The sequence below is a fragment of the Amblyomma mixtum genome, chromosome 2 (genome assembly GCF_055824585.1).
Source record: "Amblyomma mixtum isolate Tamu chromosome 2, ASM5582458v1, whole genome shotgun sequence".
NCBI lineage: Eukaryota > Metazoa > Arthropoda > Arachnida > Ixodida > Ixodidae > Amblyomma > Amblyomma mixtum.
The window spans coordinates 138,860,754-138,887,947 of NC_143013.1; the positions used below are offsets into that span (position 1 = coordinate 138,860,754).

Below are 27,194 nucleotides of genomic sequence, written 5' to 3' on the forward strand. Positions count from 1 at the left end.
CGGTTATCTTGCCTTCGCATTACATGCCCTGCCCAAGGCCACTTCTCCGTCTTTATTTCAACTAGGATGTCATTAACCCGCGTTTGTTCTCACCCATTCCGCCCGCTTCCGATGTCTTAACGTTACAACTATCATTTTTCTTTCCATAGCTCGCTGCGTTGTCCTTAAGCTGAACCCTACACGATGCTCTACTATGTATTTTCCATACCGACACTACAATACCTAATTTTTTGGAAGCGATACCTAGTAACGAAACAAAAAAATGAAGCGACAGATACTACTGAAGATAAATCTATTGTGGATACCGCCCACGCCTGGTACGAACTCCCTTAGCTCGGTGCGGGGTTAACTCAGTGCGCATGTTGAAACAATGGCTTGCCCTTAATTCCTTTCTACAGACTACGGTTCCTACCCACGGAACTCGGTAGAAAAGATGCTCGAAATCGGGCCACTTATTCTCCATTTAACGACTTATTGTATCTCCCGTATGAAGCAATACAGTGACCTATTAGCGCTCAGTGAAGGTACGTGTAAACCACATACCTTAGTGTGGGCTTTCGGCACCGTGGAAATCCAGGGGTAGCCGAAATCAAGACAGTAAAGAAACTTTAGGGTTGTGCATTGTGTTTCATGTTTCATTGTGTTTCATTGTGTTTCATATAAGCTCACGAAGCACAGAATAATGTAAGAATGTAAACAGAAACAAGGGGTTCCTGTAAGAAAGTAATGGCCGCGTCATTTCCAGAAGACGCATTTGTTCGCTGGGTTCATGGGTGCGTTGGGCTGGCAGCTGAACGCGGCCGAGAACTCCGGCATGTTCATGAGAGGAACGATGCAGCGCGAGCGGCCGGGCGCGTAGCGCTCCGTTCGTGCCTCTTCGTGTGTGCACCACTTTGCGCAGAGGCCGACGAAGAAGAGGTGCTCCGCTGTCAGGTTGAGGTCCGGGAGACTCGCACGGCGCCGGTCCTCGGACAGCGCCGCGAACGCGGCATACGCATTCATGGCCCCCACCAAGTCGGCCAGATTTTCCGAATCGAGCGTGTCGTTCAGGACGGCCTGGCGAGCGGTAGGTCCCACCTGCGAGAAGCCATAAGAAACTGCATTCGTGTTTTTTATTCTTACATGTCTGAGAAAAAGAAGCAGCGCGTAAGGACGGAGGTTAAAGGATGAAGGCACAGGACAGGCGTTGACTAGCAACTAAAAGTGTTTTACCTGAAAGATTGTTTATTCCACTCGTAGTTCTTGTGATCATGTATAATTATGACACTATGTTTTCAGGTGCACCATGTTTCAGCAGATTCCTACGACAACCACGCATATCATAAAAACTGGGGTTACTCGAAGATACACCCCACAGGAATCTGAGTTCTCCAATACAATACGTTGAAGTCACAGCACAAAAATAATCTGACATCTTGCAGGTATTCATGAAGTTGTATTCAACTAGCTGGCAATTATAAACCTGTGTTAACTCTCCTTAGTTTTTACACGGCTTAATATAAACATAAGTTAGAAACACACGCTATCAAAGAATATGTCCAAACACAGGTACTGACCAGACGTCAGAATGGCTCCACATCATCAAGCGGTGCCAAGGGAAAGAAAGTCCTGCTCTAACTATTTTGTGCCTTTAAAACTGTCACTTTCAAGTTTAGTGAAAATATTCGCACCGTACAATGAAGGCAAAGAATTCTTGCATGGACATGATAGTGCTCAGTAGGAGATGGTAATGTACACTATGAAATAAATGCTACTGGTCACAGGTAAAAAATTACACTGTGAACTCTTATTCTTTGTGATACACTATATTGCAGCGCTCTCCACAAAGTAATCAACAAAAAAAAGAGAACATTCGATGTAAAGTCTAGAAAGGAGCGCTGATCGTAAACTGTCTTTCGCTGAAAAAATTTGTCGCAGAAACCACAGTTATAAAACTTGAAATGATGACCAGACCGTTAAAAGCTTCTATGCAGAGGTGGAATTGCCTATGAATAAAGTAAAATTACAGTACAGTGTACTGAAAGGCTACTTGAATGTGAATGTAGCATACCAGAAACTTCTATGAACGCTAATATTATCTTAATTCATAGTAAAGAAGACGCCAAGGACTTCAAAAATTACAGACCGATCAGCTTTCTACTCCTTGTCCCCAAAGTACTAACAAAAGGTAATCGCTAATAGAGTCAGGGCACGCTTAAGCTTCAATCAACCAAATGATCAGGCAGGCTTTCGTAAATGACATTCCAAAATTGGCCATATTCACACTATCCATCAGGTGATAGTGAAATGCGCAGATTATAACCAGTCTTAAAAAAGGAAATTGCGCTAAAGAGACACGGACGAGAAGAGGACAAGAACAGGTGTCTCATCCGTGTCTTTTTTAGCTCAATTCCCTTGTTTAAGTATGTACGACCGACTCGCCCAACAACGTGCTCTCTTATATAACCAGTCCCTTTGTATAGCCTTCATTGATTACGAGAAAGCATTTCACTCACTAGAAACCTTTGCAGTATTGCAGGCATTGCGGAATTAAGTTGTAGAATAGCCTTGTGTGAAAATACTGGAAAATAATTGCACACCTACCGTAGCCCTTAATAAAGTCAGTAATAATATTCCAATAAGGAAGGGTGTCGGGCAGTGAGACACGATTTCGCAAATGCTATTCACTGCCTCTTTTCAGGGGATATTTTGAAGCCTCAATTGGGAACAGCTCTGGATAAGAGTTATCATCATCATCATATGGAGAATAGCTAAATATCTGGGATTCGCTGATGACATTTCCTCGCTGACTCGCTCAGGAGATGAACTGCAAGGCATGTTCTATCAATTATAGAGGCAGAGCAGAACGGTGGGCCCAAAAATTAAAATGCAGAAAACCAAAGTATTGTTCAACAGCCTTGCAAAAGAACAGCCGTTGCTTCGGCAGTCCTTTCCTTTGCTACCTTTCCTTTCCTTTGCAAGACCCTTCTTGTTCTTCCTTTGCTAGCAACAGCATTGGAGTGTGAGAAGGAGCAAACCAGAAGTAATTATATCCTAGTCGAAATCAACAGAAAAAAAATCGGCTTGGGCAGGGCATGTAATGAGAAGACAAGATAAGCGCTGGTCCGTAAGAGTAATGGAGTAGATTCCAAGAGAAAGGAAACGTAGCAGGGGGCGGCAGAAAGTTAGGTGGGTGGATGAGATTAAGAAGCTAGTGGGGATACGGTGGGCGCAGCTGGCAAAGGAGAGGGTTAATTGGAGAGACATGGGAGAGGCCTTTGTCCTGCAGTGGGCCGGCGTAGTCAGGCTGACGATGATGATGATAAACCTTTGTGCTGAATAAGCAGAACTGTACATAAATTGAAGTGTTAAAAGTGCCACCTGATTTTTCGTCCTACGATACCCCAAGAAAATGAACCCCGAAAACCTATGTCTACACCGAACGGCCGGTTCGCTTGCCGCAGACGCTTGAAAGCCGCGGGTGTATGTGAGCGACCACTGACAGAGGACCGAATGACCGTAAAATGGAGTACTGAAAATGTAACCTTATGGAATCTGACCCTTGGTCGCTATACGGAGCGCGCCTAGAGCTGGCCAGCAGCGGAGATCATGGTACATGCGCATGCCATGAGCAGGGGAGCACGGCGCCCATAATTAACTTGCTGTGCACCGCACTGACACAAACGAATAGCAGAGCTTTCACTGTCGGGTTTTATTGCCCGTCACTGAGCTTGTGTGATGAAAAACAGAAGCATGTTTTAAAAACTCCGACAGATATGAATCTTCGCATGTTCAGACATATATGAATCTTAATAGGGCGCCATATGTGGTCGTCAACAAAACGTTGCGTGTGAAAAATCAAGGTCTTCAATTTAGCTTTCAATAAATTTAAAGGGTTCAGACTACCGATGGCGTCCAATTTACTTCATCTGCTCCAATTCATTGAAATGTTGAACTACTGGCTCACGTGAAATGCGAACAATATGGCAGCAGTTATAGGTGTTTCGCTGGAAAGGCAAGACAAAAATTGTAAGAGACACTTCATCATCTTAAGAGTATGACGCGGTAGGGTTAATTGGTTAATGCTCGTAAATGCTGAACTGATTACTCTCGACTCTACTTTCAAAGATCTCCGGGAGCCTTCGTACCACGGCTGGTGCAGTTGTGCGTGCGCTTAACCATTACACTACTGGGGCAGGAGTAATATGACGACTCCAAGGGATCTGTGCATGTGAAGTAGAGGATTGTCAGTTCCGCATATGTGGGCAATCACCCATTATCGCTATTCAGACAACTTGTGTGTGTTGTGTTGGGTCTACTGGCGCATAAGCGGCTAAGGCCATCGTGCGCCAAGCTAAACTAACAACTTCCATCCGTGAACAATGGATAGGAACATCAGAACCAAAGTGAAAACCGAATTTTACCGCATTTAATTAGCGTTTGGCCTAACTGCGCAAATCGACCACCAGTTTTTTCCCTTTTCCTTGCGGCATCAGCAGATGGGAACGAAGATTTCCATATACGCTGTTGGTCTGCTCTCCGGCAAGCTTACTTTGTGTACACACCAGGCTTCATACCAATGTGCTCCAGAACGTCAAGAGTACGTGTAATACCTTTGCTGAAGTGACACATGCCACCTACAAACAATACTTTGAGTGTGGGAGCCTTGACAAGACTGTCAAATGCGGCTTGCGTTGCTTTTGTGAGTGCTTTGGTTAATACAGTAATAGAAATACATGAGAAGAAACATTGGTTTATTGGTTTATTGGGGCCTAATGTCCCGAAGAAACTCAGGCTATGAGGGACGCCGTAGTGAAGGGTTCCGGAAATTTCGACCACCTGGGGTTCTTTAACGTGCACTGACATCGCACAGTACACGGGCCTCTAGAATTTCGCCTTCATCGAAATTCAGCCGCCGCGGCCGGGATCGAACCCGCGTCTTTCGGGTCAGCAGCCGAACGCCGTAACCACTGGGCCACCGCAGCGGGGCACATGAGAAGAAACAGTTATTAGGCCAAAACTGATTAGTTACCAAGAAAGAACAACTAACAATCTAAAATACTAGCTTTTTATTTGCATGGAGAACTTTGGTTTCAGTGTCACGTGATGCGCAGTGAGTTACACCTTTCAATATCTTTGTAACGGCGCTACTCTGAAACATATTTTTGTTGCAATTCATTGAATGATTAGTCAAAAATTTGGGACAAGAAATTTTGAAAGCTGATTTTTTTCAAATCTGTTGAGTTTTAACTGTGTCCGCATACCTTAATCCTTTCATGCTCACTTGTATCGTTCAGATTGAAAGCTTGATTTCATTTATTTGATTTATTCGGATTTAACGTCCCAAAGCGACTGAGGCTATGGGGATGCCGTATTGAAGGGCTCTTGAAATTTCGACCATCTGGGGTCCTTCAACGTGCACTGACAACTCACAGTACACAGGCTTCTAGAATATCGCCTCCATCAAAATTCAGCGGCCGCCGTCGGGATCGAACCCGCGACTTTTGGGCCAGCAGCCGAACGCGCTAACCACTGGGCCACAGCAGATTGAAAGCATATTTTCCAGCCTAAACAGAAAACAACCTCATAAAAAGAACTTTTTTAGTGTTCAAACGATAACTACCAGTTGGTATCTATTTAAATACTTGTGAACCACTTCGTTGTAAGAGTCGAAGTTAGTACAAAATTTTATCTCAAAACCACCGTATTCAATAAACTAGGATCCTAGACACCGTGAAATATGTTTGGTTTCCAAGATGCACACAGCGGAAAAAACTCCGAACAAGGAAGTAACATCAATAACACCTACGGCTCGTTTTTGCATTAAACTATAAAGTGGCTAGCAGCGCTTGTCCCGTCTGTATCATTCATTCATTCAATCAGTCATTCAATACACCTATCAACCAATCAAAATCATGTCCCGTATTACGTCGCCTTTTCTCTCAGCATATGTGAGCCAATGCCACAAAGCTCCTCCCTTCTCCGTGCCAAAATCTGTCAGCAACAAAAACTTCGGAGGTCTGGTTCCACGCCATGTCCAACATTCTGGATTTCGAATATTGAAAAACTGTAAGGTACCGATACTGAAATATAGAAGATAATGGCCCGTTATTCCGGTATGTAACAAAATATTTCTTTTGAATTTTGTTGCCATTGCTCGAATCGAGCAGTTTAGACTGCCATAGAAGGCGAATGGGAGCGCTTTTGATGATAGCAAAAACGTTAATACAAAAAAAAACGCAAGCCTGTCGACGGAAGATCTGCCGACATATTGATTGTTATAGTTAAACCATAAAAGGTATGAAAAAATAGCGTTCATAAACTTGTTCACAGTTAAAAAAATGATTTCATCGAAAATTGTTGGGTGTGTCACTCTTCTACAAATATTATTGCTGATTTTAACTGCTGGTATAAAAAGCGCCTTATTTCCAAGGTAAAGGGGGCTAAATGCTTCTAAAAAGACGAAATTAGCCCAAGACAGAGCACAGTGTGAAAAAAAGCTGCGTGTTCGCAGTTTATACGCTTTTTACATCATAATTATCATCATCATCAGCCTGACTACGCCCACTGCAGAGCAGTACAAGGTACACTTTAGTTGTGTGTCAACTTTTCGATATTTATTGTGCTTCAACGAGGATAACGCAGCCCTTGTTAATACGTCCAAGAAACAGCTGCGCGTCATGACAGCAGCTATTCTGACTTCAGTTACTACGCACCCAGCCATCAGTAAAAGAACATTCACTTACAGCGGCCTTATGCGATTCGCGGAGGCAAAGAGTATTCTTCAGAAAGATTGCCGCGGTCTCGTTCGTTCCCCAGGGCCGCAGCTCATTGTTTTCGTCGTACTGTGACCCATCCACGTCGTAGCCATGCATCATTTCGTGGCCGATTACCTGCGAAAGCCACACACCCGTTTTTCCAGGAGTATTGGAGTGAAATTTTCCTCTTTTGCTTCTTACTTTTACTTTTTGACTTTTGTGCTGACAACACAAGACATACAGTTCCTAAGCGCTGAGAACGTTTTACTAAGCAACATCATCATCAACCTGACTACGCCCACTGCAGGGCAAAGGTCTCCCTCATGTCTCTCCAATGAACCTTCACCTTTGCCCGTGGTCGCCACCGTATCCACTCAAACTTCTTAATCTCACCGCTCACCTAACTTTAGGCCCCCTTCTGCTATTGCCTTCACTTGGAATCAACTTTGTCACCCTTAGGGACGAGCAATTATCTTTCTTTCGCATTAAATATCCTACCCAAGCCAATTTCTTCCTCTTGAATTCAACTAGGATGTCATTTACTCGGATTTGTTATCTCACCAGAGAAAAGAAAATCACAGAACAGAAGAACCAAATATATCAACCTTGGGTAATATTAGGTTACCTATTAAGTCTGAAAGTTTCATCTCTGGCGCCTCAGCAATTGTACGCAGTGATATTTTGCTATAATTTTATGGTTATTTATGTTAAACTATTATTTATCGTTCTATTCTCTCTATTTACTTGTGAGAATGATTTTACATGCTAAAATACTCTGCGATGGTCATGTCTCAAAGAAGGTTTCATTTGAAAACCGCTTGTGTCAAGGTATTTGTGGAAAAACTAATAGAAACAAATACCTCACGAACTCAATTAAATGGGAGATTTCCTAAAGGAGATGTAACAAAGGAGGAAATATTTTCAGGCATCGGAGCAAACCTACGCAGTTCGTAAAACTGGTGCCACAGTAGAGATGTCAATAATAATAAATATATCTGTGAAATAAAGTGCTTGCGGGAAACCCGTCTGCTGTGAATTATGCATGATGGAAAAGTATCGAGCGCTGACCCATCGTTAAAACAGATCTTTCTGCCCCACTACAGGGTCTTGTTAATAATTAACGAATGCAAGTTAAGGTTGATTATATATGTTTGTTGATATGACGCAAGCATATCAACTGCAAAGCATAATCAATGAATTGGTAGCCAGGTAGCCAATTGGTAGCCAGGTGCTGGATGTAGTAAGAGAATATATCTACTTAGGGCAGGTAGTGACAGCTGATCCGGATCATGAGAGGGAAATAACTAGAAGAATAAGAATGGGGTGGAGTGCATATGGCAGGTTATCTCAGATCATGAATGGCAGTTTACCAATATCCCTCATGAGAAAAATATACAACAGCTGTATCTTACCGGTACTCACCTATGGGGCAGAAACGTGGAGGCTAACAAAGAGGGTTCAGCTTAAGTTAAGGACAACGCAGCGAGCTATGGAAAGAAAAATGATAGGTCTAAGGTTAAGAGATCTGAAGAGGGCGGAGTGGGTGAGGGAACAAAAGCGGGCTAATGATATCCTAGTCGAAATCAAGAGGAAGAAGTGAGCTTGGGCACTGCATGTAATGCGAAGGCAAGATAACCGCTGGTTTTTAAGGGCAACGGAGTGGATTCCAAGAGAAGGCAAGCGTAGCAGGGGCGGTAGAAAATTGGGTGGGCAGATGAGATTAAGAAATTTGTGTGAATAGGGTGGCCACGGCTGGCGAAGGACAGGGTTAATTGGAGAGACATGGCAGAGGCCTTTGCCCTGCAGTGGGCGTAGTCAGGCTGATGATGATGATGATGACGCAAGCAGTAAGAGTAGATGGGGGGTAGAGTGCCTTCGTATGATTGAAATTGAAATTGAAAATTTATTTCTCCGCACACATTACAGTGGAAAAAGGGGACACTGGGCAAAAAGCTGCATAATGCAGCTTGAAGTAGCACCCAGTGCCCCATGAATACAACGACAGCAGTGTGTTTCGCGAACATCAGGTTGAAGTTGAGCTGAATGTCCCCATCAAAACAAACAAAGAAAAAGGACAACAATAGTGTAACCATGACCGCGTACACAACAGAGATGCGCATAAATAATAGGAACAATAGACAATATAATACACCAAACCTATTTACATTGATGCCACAATAGATTCGAAAATGCACATGACAGATAATAACTTTTTCTTTGAGATGTCTTCATTACAAGCATTATTTGCTGCCAATGTGTAGGTAATTTCCTAGGTTATAGGATAAGGACTGTTTACGGTATAAAGTACGGCAAAAGGGTAGAAGCCAAGGTAAAAGACATCGGGTATTGTACACTGGTGTGTATTGATGTAGATTAAAGGCTGCAAAGAACAGTTGATTGTTTGTTTTAACTGCATTTTTGTATGCACATAACAATATGAACGGGTGCAATATATCAACATACAAAATGCCATATTGCTTAAAGAAAGGAAACGCATGGGAATGCCATGGTACATTTGCAATCAATCTGACAGCACGCTTCTGTGCAACTAAGATCTTGTGTTTGTTATGTTTCGTTGTGGTACCCCAGACACTTATACAGTATGTAATGATTGGAAGTAAGTATGCATTATATATAAGAATCTTTATTTTTGTTGGAAGTGTGTATCTATGTCTACACAGGGCACCATTGACTCGGTTCATTTTCTTGTGGATAGTGTTTACATGTTTGTCCCAACTCAGGGTTTCCGTGAGCACCAGAGCAAGGAATTTTATAGTGTCTACAACTTCAATTCTAGTGTCACCCACATGAGATCAAAACTCATGGAGATAGGGTTGTTCTTTGGACGGAAGATAATGGCATTAGTTTTCTTAGCATTTACTCTTAAGCAATTCTTTCTCGACCATTCGCACAAATATTCCAAAAATTCGTTTCCATACAGTAAAAGATTTCTTTCATTATCACCGGGCAAAAGCATTCAGTATTCTGCATGTATACCGTCGTGTGATATGACGAGGTTCCATGCCAAGTCTTTAGGTGTGGTTTTTATCTTGCTAATTTAATTCCGCGCTATTCCAGTGGATGTCATAAGCCAAGACGATTGCGTGTTCGGCGAATGCGTGTGTCGAAACATTCTGTTTGTTGACATCATTGCTGTGGTGCTTCAATTTTTTGCCCAAAATCGACCGTGTCACCCATGTACACACACTAGCAATCAGCGCAAAGAATCCTGCATATGTCATCCTGGAACTTCTTCGCTATCTTGCATTTCACTGCCACTATTGGGTTTCTACTCCCCTGCGTAAGGAGATGTGTGACGTCGACTTGCTACGGTTGCAATACTCTTATGCGGGATAGGCTTTCGCTTACGCCCGGAACATACGGTGTCGTAACCCTTTTCTTTTGCGTTCTATCGGGGGCTGCTAGGGCGCTGAATGGGCTGGACGTATTTCGACAGTCCGAACAAACAGACTTTGATAGCCTGAGGACAACAGGCCACGCAGTGCAGTGCCCAGATCAGCCGCTTGGTCCTCCGAGGTTTGAGCAGATTCTTTCGAACTGAGTACAAGTGAGGCAACCATCGAATTCCTGAGAAATGCCAGGCACTTCACAGATGTCCAGGTACATGTCGGCGAGCGTTTCCTTCTTGAATACAGCAAATGAGATTCCAGTGCCTTCGCGATTTACTGGGATGCCTAGGAATGGTGACTCGTAATATGAAGTGTAATTATAGTTTCATGACGCGCCACTTGATCACTTTAAGAATTCCTCATCCACAGATGACGCGCAGGAACGAGTCGAGCGTCCTCAGCCGCCCATTCAGTTCCTGACCAACGAATGTGCGCTCACCTGTCCGAGGCCGCCGTAGTTGAAGGCCGTCGGGCCCTCGGCGAAAAAGAAGAACGGCTGAATGATTGAAGTAGGAATGGTAATTTTGTTTGTAGCTGGTTGGTAGTAAGCGTTCACGATACTGTCGTCGTACAGGAAATTCGTTTGGTCGGCCCAAAGCTTGTGAGTTGCGAGCGACCGGGATCTCCGCCACGAGCTGAAAAAGCTGTCAGTGGGCACGTCTGGGAAGGATTCTGCGCAGAGAGACAAGGGTGACGTCATGGTAAGGGAAATTGCCGAAGGCTCATCATGAGCCTGACTACGCCCACTGGAGAGCAAAGGCCTTGCACATGTCCCTCCAATTAACCCTGTCCTTTGCCAACTGCAGTCACAATGTCCTCGCGAACTTCTTAATGTCATCAGCCCACCTAATTTTCTGCCGGCCGCTGCTACGCTAGCCTTCTCTTCCAACCCGCTCCTTTACCCTTAAGGACCAGCTGTTATCTTGCCTGTTATCTTGCCATTACATGCCCTGCCCAAGCCCCTTTCTTCCTCTTGATTTCAAATAGGATGTAATTAACCCATATTTGTTACCTCACCAGCTCTTGAAGCTTCCGGTCTCTTAACGTTACACCTATCATTTTCCTTTCCATAGCTCAATGTGTTGCCCTTAACTTGATCTGTACCCGTTTGGTTCGCCTCCACGTTTTTGGCGCAACGGTGAGTACTGAGAATATGCAGCTGTTGTATAATTTTCTGTTGAGGGATATTGGTGAAGTGCCATTCTTGACCTGATAAAACCTGCCATATGGGCGCCGCCCCCTTGTTTTTCTGCTAGTTATTTCACTCTCATGACCCATATGAGAGGTCACTACCTGCACTCAGTAGACGTATTCACTTACCACTTCCGATACATCACTACCAATTGTGAACTGCTGTTCCCTTGCCAGACTGTTGAACATTAGCTTGGCTTTCTGCATGTCAATTTTAAACCCACCCTTCTGTTCTTCCTAACTCATTGATCATGCTTTGCAGTTTATCTCCTCAGTGACTTCGCAAGCCGATGTCATCAACGAGTTACTAAGGTATTCCTATTAAATCCTATCGGCAACTGTTCCCAATCCAGGCCTCGGAATACCTCCCGTAAACAGGCGGTGAGTAGCATTGGCGAGATCGTGTCTCCCTTCCTCACGCCTTCCGTATTGGAATTTTATTGCTGAGTTTAGCGAGGACTTCGGTAGCTGTACAGTGGTTATAGATATCTTGCAGTAGTTTCACATAAGACTCTCCTACACACTGACTCCGCAATGCCTGCATGACTGCTGATGTTTCTTTGTCTGGAATCATCTCTGGTAATCAACGATGGCTGTATATTGGGGTTGGTACTATTCTGCGCATTTCTACACTGATACTGTGAATATGGTCTGTTGTTGAATATCCTTTACGAGTATTCTTTCCCGTGGAAAGCAATCCGCAACAGAGGTTCAATCCAATTTATGAAATACAGCAAAGAGTTTTTGTCGTTCTTCCACCTCCTTCCTCTCCGCTGCGCTCAAAACTTTCAACTTATGCTGTTCCTAAAGAAATTCTTTGTTTCCGGGAACAGTTTGCCAGAATCGTGCGCAAGCTAGCCTACCTCGTGCTTAATCGTACACTCGGTATCAATTTCGGCAAAAGGGAGGACCATTTGAAGATGGCCTTTTCCGATAAGCTGCAGCAATGTAACGACGAAGCGGATATCTCAGCGAAAGGGGAGCTTTTATAACCCAGAAAAACCGAAGGTAGTGATGCTAGTATCGCAGTTAATGCCGGTTTTAACAAACAAAGTACGATCTTTGAATCGGGGATCTCATTCTAGGTGTTGGGGGCGGTAAATAAAAGTTACTTAAGGATACTTCTCATCAGCTTTACATGAGCGTCCTCCGGCAATGACGGTAATCTTACTAGTTTGAATCAAATGGCGGAAAATGTAGCATAATTAAAATACGATATTCCGTGCAATAAATACGTCTTTGCCCACTGAACGAGCACCGTGGAAGTTCTCAAAGAAAAAGTTCTACAATGGCCCTTTCCAGGAGCAATATTTGCAGGAGTGGATCTCAAAGTACCATGAAAGTTCTATAGATTGTTCTTCCTTGGTTGAACCTGCGTATCTTTCCTCGTGGCTCTCATTTTATTGCGTAGATTTTGCTTAACCACTAAATTGTCTGAGATTCATGTTTAGAGAAGTCATCTTGTCTGCTCTTTCTGTTATCGCCCTTTCAGCTACTTTATCTGCTCTGTCCACAAAAATAAGCTGATACTAGGCCTAGGCGTTTTGCAGTCGCATTGCATCACCTTGCCGTACGCCTCTGCGCTCCGGACGATGTCAAGGGGAGCATATATCTAATTCTTCTTTCAATTTTACTCTTTGTATTGGGCTCTTCCAAGTTTACTTCCCGTTTCAGGACGACGCTATTAATGATGCGAAGTATGGTTTCTGCGCCTTCATACAGAGTTCGGCAATTTATTCACTGCACAGCCCATTTTCTTTCGTTTGCTTTCCTGGTTGCTTAGCTTTGCACTTGAGCCGCCCTTAATCAGTGTACTTCGTTTTCATTGATTACTCACCATTCCACATCTTAAGAGAGCCATTCCGACAACTCGGCTTTGAGTCTTGACGTTTGAATGCACCTCTTCAAAGCTTCACTGCAATAACTTTTACCATACCTTGATGCTGAACAATTCATGTTAATAAAAAATAGTAAAGCATTTTGTGCACTGTCCACCAACATCGAGGATGCACCCGTTCTAACACTAAATAGGTATGGCAATGCATTGTTATCGCTACAACCCGGTAAGCGAGTTAATGCCTCATACCTTCCAAAGAAAAATATACTTAAGGCGGCATCAATCGTTAACGTTCTTGAATGATCATTTCAAGGTTTAGTTTTCAATAGCAGGCTATCCATGTTTGGAGATTAGCACCACCGGCTACGTCCCAGCGCTGACCGCGATGTTGGTCAAACTCTCCGGCGCTTTTCGAGACTGCCAGGAAACAGACATTTTCTCAAAATTTTCCACCTTTGCATGTTCGCGACCTTTGTCTTATCTTTTATTGGCTTATTTTTATTTATTTATTTGGAATACTGCCAGTCTCTATTTGAGACCATTGCAGTCAGGCATTACATGTATCAGATTTCACAAAGTGAATCTGATTACTGAAAGCAGCTTTTTGAAATTAAAAAAAAAACAAGTAAAAAGAAGCAAATCATGTACGAAATAAGTGTGTTGGGTATGGGCTCCCTCCACTTTTATCAATTTTTCTTTTCTTCTACGAAGGACGTAAAAAAGGGAACACGGAAACTTAGGGCGCAGGGTGAAATGAGCGTTTTATACAAGATGAATAATAAGAGAGTAATTATTGATATCTACCCAAGCGTAGCCAGGCTACAATGAAAAGCTCTACAACTTTCTCACAAACCTTTTTTTTACCTGCGAAGTTTCTGAGAAAGCTGTATAGCTTTCCTTTGTAGCCGTCTGGCATATCTTGGGGCGACGTCAACGAGTAATTACTCCCTTATTAGAAATCTACTCCACCTTGGGGGATTCCCCTAAACCTTTGACCTATACAGGATGTAGCAGCGAAGTTATACGACAGGGCTTCGAAATCTTGCTATATTGAAAGAAAGACTTATGCTGTGCATTCAGTCAGCATTTCCAGATTGGCCGCATCATGACTGGAATAGCCTCTTAGTCCTTAGCCGGCATAAGGAAGCACCCAAGGCATCCCGCTTGAATCACAGTAAAACTCTTTTCCTCCTTGAGAAAAATGGAAATTCGGTCTAGATGGCAGTTCATTTCACGGAGAGGCTTAGAGCTGAAGCACAGAACAAGGCAGGATAGACGGGAGTAGCTATGAGAACAGGAAATTCTACTCTAGAAAGGAACGCAAGAAAATCAACGCGTATATCTGTAAAACCACGAACTGCAAAGAACATAAGATAAGATAAACTTTATTTTCCATCAAAAAAAGATAGAGGGAGACGGGGTAAAAGCTGCAACCGCAGCTTGACTGGTCTCCGCCCCCCTATATGAAAACGACAGGTGGCACTTGACAGAAACACTTAACTACAAAAAGCATGTCAGAAGAACAGTCGTTTTGACACGACTAAATGAAGAAATGCCTATTGTAACAATACATGGCAACAAAACATGATACTAAAAAAAATCTGAGGAAGGTAAATTGAACATGGTTAATTGAACATGGAATTTGAACATGGTAACCGAAAAAGGAATACATCAGATTTCAGGACTAACAGCAGAACATCTCTATGAATTATACAATATTAATAGCGGTTACATACAGTTTGCGTTTTATTGAAGACAAATATTCTTAAGCTGCGTAGAATTCAGCACTAAATGTCTACATCTTCAGACAAATAGGAGTTTAAGACCGAAGGAATGCGGTGTTTTAGGGTTTGTGCAGCGTAATTTGTTCTGCAGGAACCAACTTTCCAGTATTCTGGTTTTCTTGTGAAGTGACCTGACGAACTTTTAACGGCTAGTTGTGCTAATTTTGTTAGGATTTTGTTATTTTGCCTCCTTTATCGAATTAATGCGAGACATAGGTTGTAATTATACATCTATTTAATGTGTAATAGGCCCAACTTGTGGAATAATGGCTGTACATTAGAATCATGTACAGAGTGTGTAATGATTATAACTGCCTTACTCTGTAGTCTACTAAGTTTCTGGATACCGGTCATTGTGGTCGTTCCCCACACGAGTATGCAGTAATTTAAGTAAGACAGAAAAAGAGAGTTGTATAGAAGCATCATGACATTTATCGATAGGAAATATTTGTTTCTGTAGAGAATCCCAACTACATTCGCGATTTTTGAGGCTATATATTCTGTGTGCCTGTTCCAGGACTTCGTTTCTGTAAAAATAACCCCTAGTGTTTTAAATTCGTCGACAACATCTATCTCCGAACTATTTAACTTAAGTCTTAACTCAGACGGAACTAGTCTTGATTTCGCGCGGAAAACGATCGATTTTGATTTCGAGCTATTAATTATTAGTCCATTGTGCTTTGCCCAATAACTTACTTTAGCTAACACGGAATTTGCAGTGCTAAACAATTCTGTACATTTATCGGAAGCACAAAAAATCCTAGTGTCATCGGCAAAGATGACGAACTTAGTCTGCATATCCACGTTCACAATGTCATTTAAGTATATATTAAATAAAAATGGCCCCAAGATACTTCCTTGCGGGACTCCTGATTTAGTACAAGTCACGCCTGAAGAATAACCATTTAGCTCAACATATTGCCCGCGATTTGAGAGGTATGATTTAATTAGCTCTAATGGTAGCCCGCGAAAACCGTAATTTTTTAATTTTTCGAGAAGGAGATTTCGGTTGAGGTAGACAAATGCCTTGGTAAAATCCAGAAATATGCCTACTACATACCTTTTACTATCTATATTGGTTAAAATGTATTCTTTCTGGTCAAGCAAGGCAAGTTGGGTAGCTCGAAATTTCCGAAAACCGTACTGGGAATGAGTTATACTACTCATTTTTTCAAAAAAGGTTTCAAAGCGTATTAGAATAAGTTTTTCTAACCCTTTAGAAAACACGGGAAGAATAGAAACTGGGCGATAGTTATTAAGATTGTTATGATCACCTTTCTTGTGTATAGCTCTTACTTTTGCTATTTGCATGTCATTGGGAAAGACTCCAGAGCTTATGCACAAATTAAAATTAAAAGTGTATGACAGGATAGGTGATATAACATCGAGGACATACTTTACGGGCTTGATTTTCACGTCATGGACATCACAACTGGTTGAATTTTTTAGTTGCATCATTGTTAAGTACACTTCATTGGGGGTAACAGGATTCAGGAAAACACTACTAGGATTTTCTTTATTGAGGGACTTTGCATGATCATGATTAGGTAATCGAACCATTGTAGTTTTTTAAACGTAAAACGTCCTCAAAACCCAACCTTCAAGCGCCAGAGTCCCAATAGACTTCCTTAGAACCAACCGAGATAAGTTTTCTTTGGAGGAGGGGAACAGACGTGTGCCTGAAGCACCGTCGTAGACAAATTTAAGACCCCCCCCCCCCCCCCTTCCTCTCGTGTGATGTGGCTTGCCGCCCTACCATGCAATGCGGCAAGATTCGGAAAAAGGGGGGAGAGAGAAGCTCGAACTCTTGCCCATGACTGGACGTGTTGCTTACAGTCTTGTGAATAAGTAGCGCCTCAAGGACATCCTTACTTAACATAATTTTAGCGCTTGCAGCAACGTTTGGTTTTGTGACTGCGGATAAAAGTTATGGGCTTTACAGTGCATACATAGATGCCTACCCTTTATTATACGAAGTGAAGAATTAGTCCTTTTAATCGATCGTTAAGGCTCCGAGCACTCTTTCACAAATGACTAATATTTCACTGCGTAATTACTTATTCTTCTTACATTTTTCATGGTGTGACTGGGCATGCGCGTTGATTTCCTTGAGAACAATTCTGAAATAAGACCTTCAGTTGGCAGCTAGCGCTTCACTAGTCAACTCTCATGATTTCTTTCTGCGTTAATCCTATTTCTGAAACGGTTTTTTTCTGCACTGTACAAAATTAAGGTGCATCTGCCTTTAGAGGAGGTGGCTGCGGTAAAGGAGGCGGATTCTTAATAGACGTATCTCGAATGTCATACAAAAGAAAAACAAGGCACCTGGGTCATGAAAAGTGGAAAGCGGTGCAGTTAAAACTCTATGCAACGAAGCGAAGTGCAACCACGAGTTATTGCGTGAAATTGGGAAATTCGTAGAATTGAGGCAGGAATGTTTCCGCCCTTTACGATCCAAAATAGGGCTAGTCGATTTATTTCACAAAATTATAGTTTTCAATCAAGTATTACCCAAATGAAGCTGGAAATTTCTCTCCTTTCATTAAGAACTCGTCGAGACATAGCCCTTTTATCTCTGTTTCACAAATTAATCCATGCCCCTCGGTCACCTTTATCGCACCTGGAACGACCCTCTTATTCATCAACCAGATCGCACAATAATCTCAGCTACACGCGCATTTATGGCAGTACTCACGCCTTTAACTTTTCTCCGCTCCCACGTGCTATATGTCTGTGGAATGATCTTCCAAACTGCATCGCATCGCAGCGCGACCACGGCACGTTTCATAATCATCTGGTCAACCATTATATCGATAACACCTAGCACGTTTTCTTCTTTGCCCGAGTCATGCCTTTTTTTTTGTCACACCCTGTTTATTATAAGCCCATTTGCCTTCCTGTGTATTTGTTCATGTTCTTTTTCCCCCGTTACTATTATGTCTTATCTATATTTTAATATTTTTGATCCAATGTTTTTCTGCATGTATTTTGTACAGTCGTGATAATTTGTAATCAGCTTTTAGAGTGTAACAGTGTTTGTTTCTACGCATTTTTGGTTTTTTCTAGCTACTGTTGTACATATTTACTGCTCCCCCCTTACACAATGCCTCCCTGGAGGCCTGTAAGGTATCTGTAAATAAATAAATAATAAAATCGTAACATTTGCCGGTAACCTGCGCCTGCAGGTATAAACGTCCACGAAGGCAGCCCCAATCGCTTGCATGCGTAAGCGTCCTAGGGTAAAACGGATTTGAAGTCAGGGTGGGAAGCGCCGCCGACTGTCAGGTCTGTCGCTCGTGCAGCGGCGGAGATTCCACAAAAGAATATCAAAGCCGTTTCTTGGGCGCCTAGATGTGAGTCGTAAACGCTGACAACAAGCTGCGAGACATCGTGGGCAAAATAAGTAAGGAATGACCTCTTTTTTTCTTATTTGTTCCTCAAAAAATTGTTCCTCAGAGCGGGAATTTTTACAATCGTGTTTCGTTAGACCGAGTTTTAATTGCACGTGGACAGGAGGAACATGAGCCATTGTGAAGTGAACAAAAAAAATTGCTTCCAGTTTGCTTGGAGGGCTGAACAGTAAACGTTCCATCTCGAAATGCGAGACATACTGACCATAGAACTGGTTAACGATGGTGTCGTTCCTCTGCTCGAAAGGACTGCCGACGTACTGCTTCATTTTCTCCAACTTTTTGAGTGCCACCTCTCGTACGCGTCCTGTGACCCAACTGGATGACACGAAGGCCGCTCGGAAGGCCGCACGGATGTTGGTCGCCATCGCATCAGCTTCTTGAACAGCTCCATGTTGTACGACTGCATGTTGCACAGCACAGACTTGAAGAATTTTGGTAAATAACGCTTGCAGTTAGTCACATATATATACAGGGTGTTTAACCTAGGACTTTAAACCATTTTAAAAATAGCCTTTTTCAGTTAGAAAAGCCCTTTTCTCGGAATAGCATTGCAAGTGGTTTATTACATCAGAATACAGTTAAGGCGTGCTAACCAGCAGACTGTTTAACAAATATTGACTTTTTAACTATTAGTGTCAGGCTCATTAAGTATTGAGAGGCCTGTAGCCCACCGTAAGTAATATTCATATCAGGCTTTACAATATTGAAAACGTGGTTACTCTCGGCATTGTGGGTCAACAAATTTGGCTATTTCAACAAATTACGTGCACTAGAGAGGTTGCTCTGCCTGCAAGCTGCTTCTCGAAAGCGCATGTATTTTCGAGAGATGCAACCAAAATTTGTTGGGCGATACCGCCAGTGGTAACCGCGCTTTCAAAATTCAAAAAAATGATATAATGTTTACTTACTGTGGGTTACACGCCTCTTAATAATTAAGAATACTAACAGTACTAATTAAAAAGTTATCTATTGAAAATTAGCTAACCACCCTGGTAGTTAGCATGACTTAGCTGTACTGTGATGCACTACATCGCTGACGATGCTATGCCGAAAAAAGCCTATTTTTAAGAATTGCGCAACGTCTTAAGTGACACGCCCTGTAGAATACAACAATTTCCGTCAAGGTGCGACATTCTTCGAAATTAGCAGATAATTGGGGCTATTGCTTTTAGCTGGTAATTTTCGAAAATTTTCCGAACTTTCTTGACGTCTAATTAAAGATGCGTCTTTCGAATTTTTTTTCGCCGAATGTTATTTCCCTCAGGAAGAATAAGCGTTTTATTTGGGGGGGGGGGGGTAATTTTTGTGGCTCCATTGTTCATTTAAAAGCCAAGGAAGTTTTTTTATGGTTTATGGGTTATCAAGAGTAGTATTTTGTAGAATTAACGCACAAATGGTCGGGTCTAGAGTAGTGTTTCTACATGAAATGCTGTCGTCGTAAAAAAAGTGACAGCGTGAAGTTGACTGACAGGGCATAATAGCATAATACATTGTTAATTAAAAGAATAGCGCAATAAAATTAAAACAAAGACATAGAAGGAGACAGGACGAGCACTCGTCCTGTCTCATTCTATGTCTTTGTCCTAGTTTAATTGCGCTAGGCTTGTAAATAACCATGACACTCCAACTAGCCCAGCTTTACGCCTTGATTACCATAATACAAAAACGCAACTGCAGTTCTTTTCTGAGTCCTAGAGGTGGCAAAAACAGAAATAAACGAAGAAAGCAAACAGTCGAAGCAACACGGAAGAAGCGCACGCATACACTGCTTTTCTTAGCCAAGTGAGGCAAAAGCCATGTTTAAAACAGAAAGGCGCAAAAGGGACGAGGACTAAAAAAAAGGAACGTGCAGCAACAGTACAAGCGCTAAATCTGCCCTGTTGCTGCACGTTCCTTTTTTTCTTGCCCTTGTATCTTTTGCGCCTTTCTGTTTCAGACATGGCTACGACCCAACTAGCCCAAACCAAAGTACTTCTAGAGACCAAATCATTTCGCTCTGGCCCTGCTCCCGTTGGAATAGCTTCATGTGGTTTTCATCAATGCACGAGTATTTGTTGTTCACCTCAAACTGCTCAGTGCTCACGAACGGAAGGAACAGCGAAAGCAGCAAACCACAAGAAAAAGTCACCGTGGCCAAAATAAAGGAGCAAGAGAGCCTGTCAATCACGCAGTCAACATGATGGCAGCGGTTGAAGTGCCACTGAACCATCACGAATGCCATAACGTGACCATTTTAGTGCGGATTAAGCCTTATTCGAGTTTATGGCGGCTTTTTACGTTTGTAAAGTTGTCATTTTGCTTACATCTAGGTAGAAAGCTTTTTAAATAATTATTCGCACTGACCACACTCAAATGAAAATCAACTACGTGCGATAGAAACCAATCCCAAATTCCGGCTGCTGAAATCGGCATCACGCCCACACCAAGTGACCAGACTTCGTTCTACGAGCACTTCTACAGCCTTTCCAACGGCGCTAAAGTTTCATCACTGTATCCACCAGCAGTAACGGCAACAACGATAACAAGCAATATAAAAGAGCCTTTCGACGAAGCAGGCAATAGTGGGTTAGGCAGCAATGCGAAGATTGGGGCTACAAACATGTTCCTGTTCTTTAGTCAGGTGAGAGAACGTTACGGTAGCTGTTCGAGCTGCAATAATGTTTGTTTACTTTTGCTGCCGTTCTCAAGAAACAAGCTTGAAGTGCTGTCTAGCATGTGTATTTCACTCCGACTTTTGCTATTTTTGCTGTTAATTGCGGAAGATATTGAGTCAAGCCCCGGATCACGTACTTCTATCGCGGTGCAGATCAAGTTAATTGCGACAGATATTCAAGAAATCAAACACGAAAAAATAAAACGAATCAGAACCTTCCTCACGTACTGCGCAATGGACCGAGCACCAGCTGGTTAGGTGATTATCTATCCGGTCGCGACAGTTTGTACGGTCTGGTCACCATACATTCGATTGTGGAATTCGATAGTGTTCAATTTCATTCCGGTGTGCCTCACGACACTGTTTTAGTTCCACTCCTCTACATATTATTTATAAATGACATGTCAATTGAAGTTGACGTTAAAATAAGGTTATTCGAAGATGACAGCGCGCTTTACCAAGATATCAACATTAGTAAGGATGAAATTAAGGTAAATAATTATCTACAGAAAGTAGATCATTAGTGTGATAACTGACAGATAGCCATTAAATCAGGCAAAACGGTTTTAAAGTCTGTTACAATGCAAAAAAGAAATTAGACTTTTCATACGCGCTTAACCAAACCGCAATATGCAGTGTTACTAAACACCAATAACTGTGAGTAATAATTTACTCTGACCAGGACTGGACAGCGAAAGTGCAGAAGGTAACCAGCACAGCAATACAGAAGCTGTCTTTTCTTAAAAGAGCCTTGCGACAGTCGTCTCTTGAGAAGAAACTCCTTGCTTACGTCACATTTTTTTTATCATCGATCTTGGAATATGCGATTATCGTATAGTTCCCTCACACGAAATTTGAGGGAAAAGATCTAAAGAAAAACGGCATGTTTTGTTTATGGCCGACACAATCTCACTGACTCACCCACTGAATTTTTACACAGCGCAGTTCTTCACACGTTGGCGTCTCGAGTAAGGCGGGAACGATTAAAATTTCTGCACCTATCGACTTGCAAACTAGTTCAAGCTAAGTTCTTCGAATTTCATAAACAGAAACGCACAAGAGACCTATGCTACCAGACCTATGCTACCAAATAAGCTACAAGAATTCTGCGTCCGCAGGATATTCACCCGAGTCCTAGCCACATAGCGACCTTAAAGCCTCAATTCGAAAATAACGTTTGCTGAATGCCAGGATGAACTGAGAGAGCTTTGTTTGCTGAATGAAAACTCGCAGTCACAAACAGAACTTTTTTTATACGCGTTCTCCTCACAGCTTTGTCACGCTGACGACAGTTGTGCGGCGACGTACAGAGAATTTCGATTACTCTGGCCGCAGCAGCGCACTGTACGTGCTATTATTGTGCTTCACCTGTTGTCCGATTCTGTGCGCCTACTGTGACTTAAGTCCGGTCCTTACGACGGGTCGCTGTAGCTATAAAATGGTTATGACGAAGCTGTGCAAACAAGTTTTTGGGTCACGCTGCTGCGGAAACTACAGTGCATAGTCCACGTGTTCAGGTTCCCGCAAGATGACCAACTGTGCAAGAAATGGATTCAAGCAATGCTGCGACAGGACTTAATTCTAACGCAGTACTATAGGGTAAGTAATTTCGATATTCCTGAGAAATATTTCATTCTGCGAAATAAGCATCTTGGTTAACTCTGCTCTTGAATTGATAATTGAAATCGACCAATTTCTTCACGTGTGGAGCAGGTTGTAAAAAAATGCCGTCGCTGGGATCGTGTCTAGCATGCTGTCTTCGTTCGCTGCCGGCTCCATTTGAAAAAAAGGCGGATAACTCGTGATTCAGCTTCGCCGAGAGTTCAGTTCTTTGATAATACTGATTGCAATAGGTCTGGCTACTATATCCTACTACAACTAAAATATCCTGCTCATAATCTAGTTCACTGAGATGCTGATGGGCCATATAACTGCTTCCCAAGAAGACCAATTTATCATCACAAATATCAAGCGGTAAAACTGCAAAAGAAGTGCATGATGAAGGGCTGCCTTTATTGCAGCTAGTCACTGGAGTGGATTTCATGCGCCGCAATGCATATATTCCACCCGTTTATTCAGGCGACGGATTGCAGAGGAGAAGAAACGAAGACTGGAGCCGGCTTGTCTGGACCAGCAGAGCACATGTCGAAAGCATCGACGCGCATCTCGAAGTTAACCCATTAGCGCCCAGCGTACTTTTAAAAGTACACTTAATTTTTTTATAATTTCACCACCAAAGACTGCAATTTTCTTTTCAAGTAGGGCATGCTTTTGTCAACAGGGGATTGGTCAACCACCCTTAACTAATTTGGCGCTCTTCCTCTGCTCAGTATGTTAGCTTTCCGTGGTGAAACTTCAGGATGTTTGTTTCCCACGAAGTGCACCGGCAGTTGCTTGCTTATAATTTTCTCACGGCCGCATTCATGTACATATTACGCTAGTTTTAAGTATAGAGAAGCACGAAAGACGAAAGTAAACAACGGATGCTTTGAATGTCCCGCACCTTTGGCATTTTTTGCTCTGTGATGATTTATATACTGCTGTACTTTCTATAGTACACTGGGTCTTCCTGTGTGCAGAACGGCGCCTATTTATTCCAGTTCATAGATCTTATAGTTACTTCCAATTTTTCTGAAAAAATCACTTTTTCTGCTCAGCAGGGCCTCGGAGGCTGCTGTACTTGCAGCTAGCGGTCTTGAGTTTGATGATGGTATGATTTTAATTGGTTGTAATAAAGTTTGGTTATAAGAACTGAAGGTTCTGCCGAGCAGACAGTTACTGTTATGCCATTCACACCGTCTGCGCAAAGTACTTGAGTTCAGAAATGAAACTTTTGGAAGTGCGTGTTGTCCTGTCGTCACCTGAGGTGATTTAAACCCTTAGTGACCATTTCATCTTTTTTTTTTTAATTTTTTTTACCTCTCAAGACATTCTTGTAACGCTTCACTGGGAGGAATTTAGGGCTAGAGGAACCGTTCGCCAAAACAGGTTTAGGAAGTGTCCACTCGGGCCAAAGAAAGCGATGAAATAGAAGCAGCCATGAAACATCGATTTTTGCTTCAGTAGTACAGGTTACATGCCTTTATTGAAGTTTACGATCAACAGTATAGTAACTGTGGCTTGCAACTATAACAGCAGTGAGCCTACGTGTTTTGTAGAGTGGTGGTTGCCTACAGCACAAGAAAAACAGATTTTTTTAAAACCAAAACTCCTTTCCTTTTACAACAGTGGTATGGCAGGTATTGACCTTTCGCATCAAACCGTCTACTGCCAGTATATCAGCATCAGGGACAAAAAGTGATAGTGGTTGTTGACACCAAAGCTCAACTTTGTAATTGTGAAAGCCTGAACAATCTACCAAATTGCTAGAGACGAGCCTGCTGACTATTTTTGCTTTGGTAAGAACGTTACTCATTATTATCTACACCTTGACATGCAGTGACCAGCGGTTCGCAGACAATCTGGCTCAATCGTATCTGATGCTTCTTTGAAAAGGACAAAGCTTTCTGTGCAAAGTAGGATAACTGCGGTACCAGTATAGCCAGAAAATATTCATGAGGGCCTGCAAGAAGTATTACATCACCCTGCGTAAAAATCGCAGACATAATAACAAAATTCACGCCACCAATGGGAATGCAGTGAAGTAGCCACATGTGCTATGGGGAAGACCCAGTGTACTATAAAAAGTACACCTGTGTAACCTCTGGAAGGAATAAAGCAATCGTGACGAAATTTCAGCAATCTCTTTTTCTTTATATGAGAGTATTATGTGCTAAAAATGAACAAAATCCCTCTGCTAGATTTTTCTTGGTCCCTAATGGGTTAAGCTGCCTATACAGCAAAGGTCACCAGGGCCGAAAATTACCGGAAGAAAGAACGAAGACCCTCCAAGGGCTGTCTCTCAACTTGCCTTGAATTGTCAAAAAAATGCATAGCTCACTGGAAAATAATAAAGAAAGAAAACAGAGAACGGAACGTGGCTCACGGTATTCCAACAAGCGCACAAAGAAATGCGCAGAAAATGAACCAGCAGAATACAATACTCGTTTCTTCAAATGTATTGCCGTGTTTAGTTCCCTGTCTTGCTTGGTGAGAGAAGCACAAATTCCTGCGTGTACCAGCAATCAATATGTTTTAAATTCTTAGAGAAATGAGTATGAGACGGGCAGAAAGGACGAACACAGTGCTTCCTTCTCTTTGTCTTATTTTGCCTGAAGCCGTTGCGCTGTTATTCAAGGAATATGTCAAAATTGCAGTACCAACTAACCCAGCAATGAACACTTCTGATATGCGTAGAGGTATAAAAGAAGACGGCTGAGTTCTGCTGGTTCGTTAATTTGTCAGAAACGACGTAACACGTACCGCTAACAGACCGAAGTTTGCCGTCTCTCGCTCCGTCTGTTATCGCAGTAACGTAGCTTCCCTCTAGGCAGAGCTATATAACCGATCACAGCCTCTGCTTAGGCTGCCTCGTCAGCGTGAAGCCCATCTGCCGCGAACGAAAGCTTCTGCGCAAATTCTGCGAACGCGACAGTGGAAGAAACCATTGTGAGGCCGGTTTCCGGTCTACAACACTCAAGTCAGGCAGAAGTGGCTAGAAACGATGCGTTAGCTGAACATCCTGCCGAACACTGTAATCCAAGACCGACAAAAAATGTCACACGTTCGAACTATTTCTTTCAGAAGTAAATGCGTTCACAAACCCAAGAGTCTTTAACAGGGAGACCGTTACTTAATCAGGTCATTAGTGCGAAGAGACATGAGTTACAATAGCTCTCCTTATAATAAAGAACAAAACGACAACCGAGCTTTTTCTAGCAAAACTCGGCGTTTCGATGCCTACTCGATTCCTTGATTAGGGTCTGATTGCGCGCGGGGTGCCGTTAGGTTTTCAAACATGCGCACGGCGAATCTTCAGGAACCGCTGGTCCCCCGACCTCGATCCATGCGTGCCGCGAGGAAGACATGTTCACAAGGAGCGATTGACTTTCCTCCGAGCCGGCTGAATGTTCTAGGACTCAAGCGGCAACCTTCTTCGTGGGTTAAGCTCTGTGTGAGCATGCCCTGCCAATCCTGCTTTCCCACCCCACCCCCACACCACCCCCACCCCACCCGAGAGGACTGGGAGGCTGCCCTGCTAGGCTGCTCAACTCTCCAGGACCAACGAGCCCTGGTGGCAAGAGCCCGGGCCGCCGCGGAGGCCAGAGGGGTCCCGGACTAGGGATCCCTCCTAGTCCGCAGACTTTTGATCCACAGACTGCGACATATTACTAGCGTTAAAATACACACAAAGGACAGAGAGGAGAAACACACAGGACTAGCGTCTGTCCTGTGTTTTTCGGCTCTCGGTCCTTTGTGTGTATGTTAACCCTAGTAATAAGTCGCGGTCTGTGGGTCTGCTTTGTGTACCATCATATTTCCAGTTAAGTTCGCTTTCCGCGCATACCGCGTTAGTCACTCTGAATGTGCAATTATGGAGACGCCATCTTGGGCCGTTCCCTTGTGATGGCGTCCTACAGACAGGAGAGGAGCCGCCCGATCGTGGAAACAGGCTCATGTGTTGCTCCCACCCCTTTTTTATCAAGGTCCTGAGCATTGTTTTCAGAGATGCCTTTGTTTCCCACGCATTAATCGTACCAAATGAGAATGCCTTTTCGTCTCAGACTGCAGGCCCAGACGGCTCACATCCTTCTTAGATATTCGTACAGAATCACTGGCGGAGCGCACTTTGGCAAGCTGCGTTGCCGTTTTTCCAAATTTATTTGCCCAACCCAACGAAAGGCGTTGGGCGCTGGAATTACTGTCTTAATTGTACACGGCGCCATAATGAAGGCACGGTAGAGGAAATTCTAATGTGGTATTAATGATCGCAAAGGTAAATATCCCAACAACTCTAATATGGCTCCAAAATAGCACTAAGTTGGCTCATAAACTAGATGTGTGCCTCCTAGGCAGCATGACTTAAGGAGCGTCAGAAAGCGACTGACCGGAGTGCAGGTACTTGCTGGAGAATGCAAAGGACATGACTTCTGTCACGAGCCTGTTGCAAGAACTGGCCGGGCTACCGAGGATGCCCTGCAGCAGGTTCGGCACCGTGTAGTCCACATGTTCCCTGAATACGGTCCAGGCAATGAGGTAGCGTATCCCATGCTTGCCCACAGCAGCAGAC

At 43.1% G+C, this 27,194-nt stretch overlaps 1 protein-coding gene across 1 annotated transcript; it reads right to left on the reverse strand.

Annotated features, from left to right (window-relative positions):
• Positions 1 to 735: 735 nt before the first annotated feature.
• Positions 736 to 6,869, reverse strand: LOC149361080 (neprilysin-1-like). The gene is made up of 2 exons (XM_089567989.1): positions 6,726 to 6,869; positions 736 to 1,077 (listed from the first exon to the last, which is right to left on the reverse strand). The coding sequence occupies exons 1-2, from the start codon at positions 6,855 to 6,857 to the stop codon at positions 736 to 738; spliced, it is 474 nt and encodes a 157-aa protein (XP_089424115.1). The 5' UTR covers positions 6,858 to 6,869.
• Positions 6,870 to 27,194: the final 20,325 nt, after the last annotated feature.

What these genes read in the sequence shown, in the direction of transcription:
- LOC149361080 (XM_089567989.1), bottom strand. Translation starts at nt 6,857, where the DNA reads ATGATGCATGGCTACGACGTGGATGGGTCACAGTACGACGAAAACAAT. An exon ending in GCGAATCGCATAAGGCCGCT is followed by an intron (nt 1,078 to 6,725) that starts GTAAGTGAATGT and finishes GGCTTCTCGCAG; the next exon opens with GTGGGACCTACCGCTCGCCA.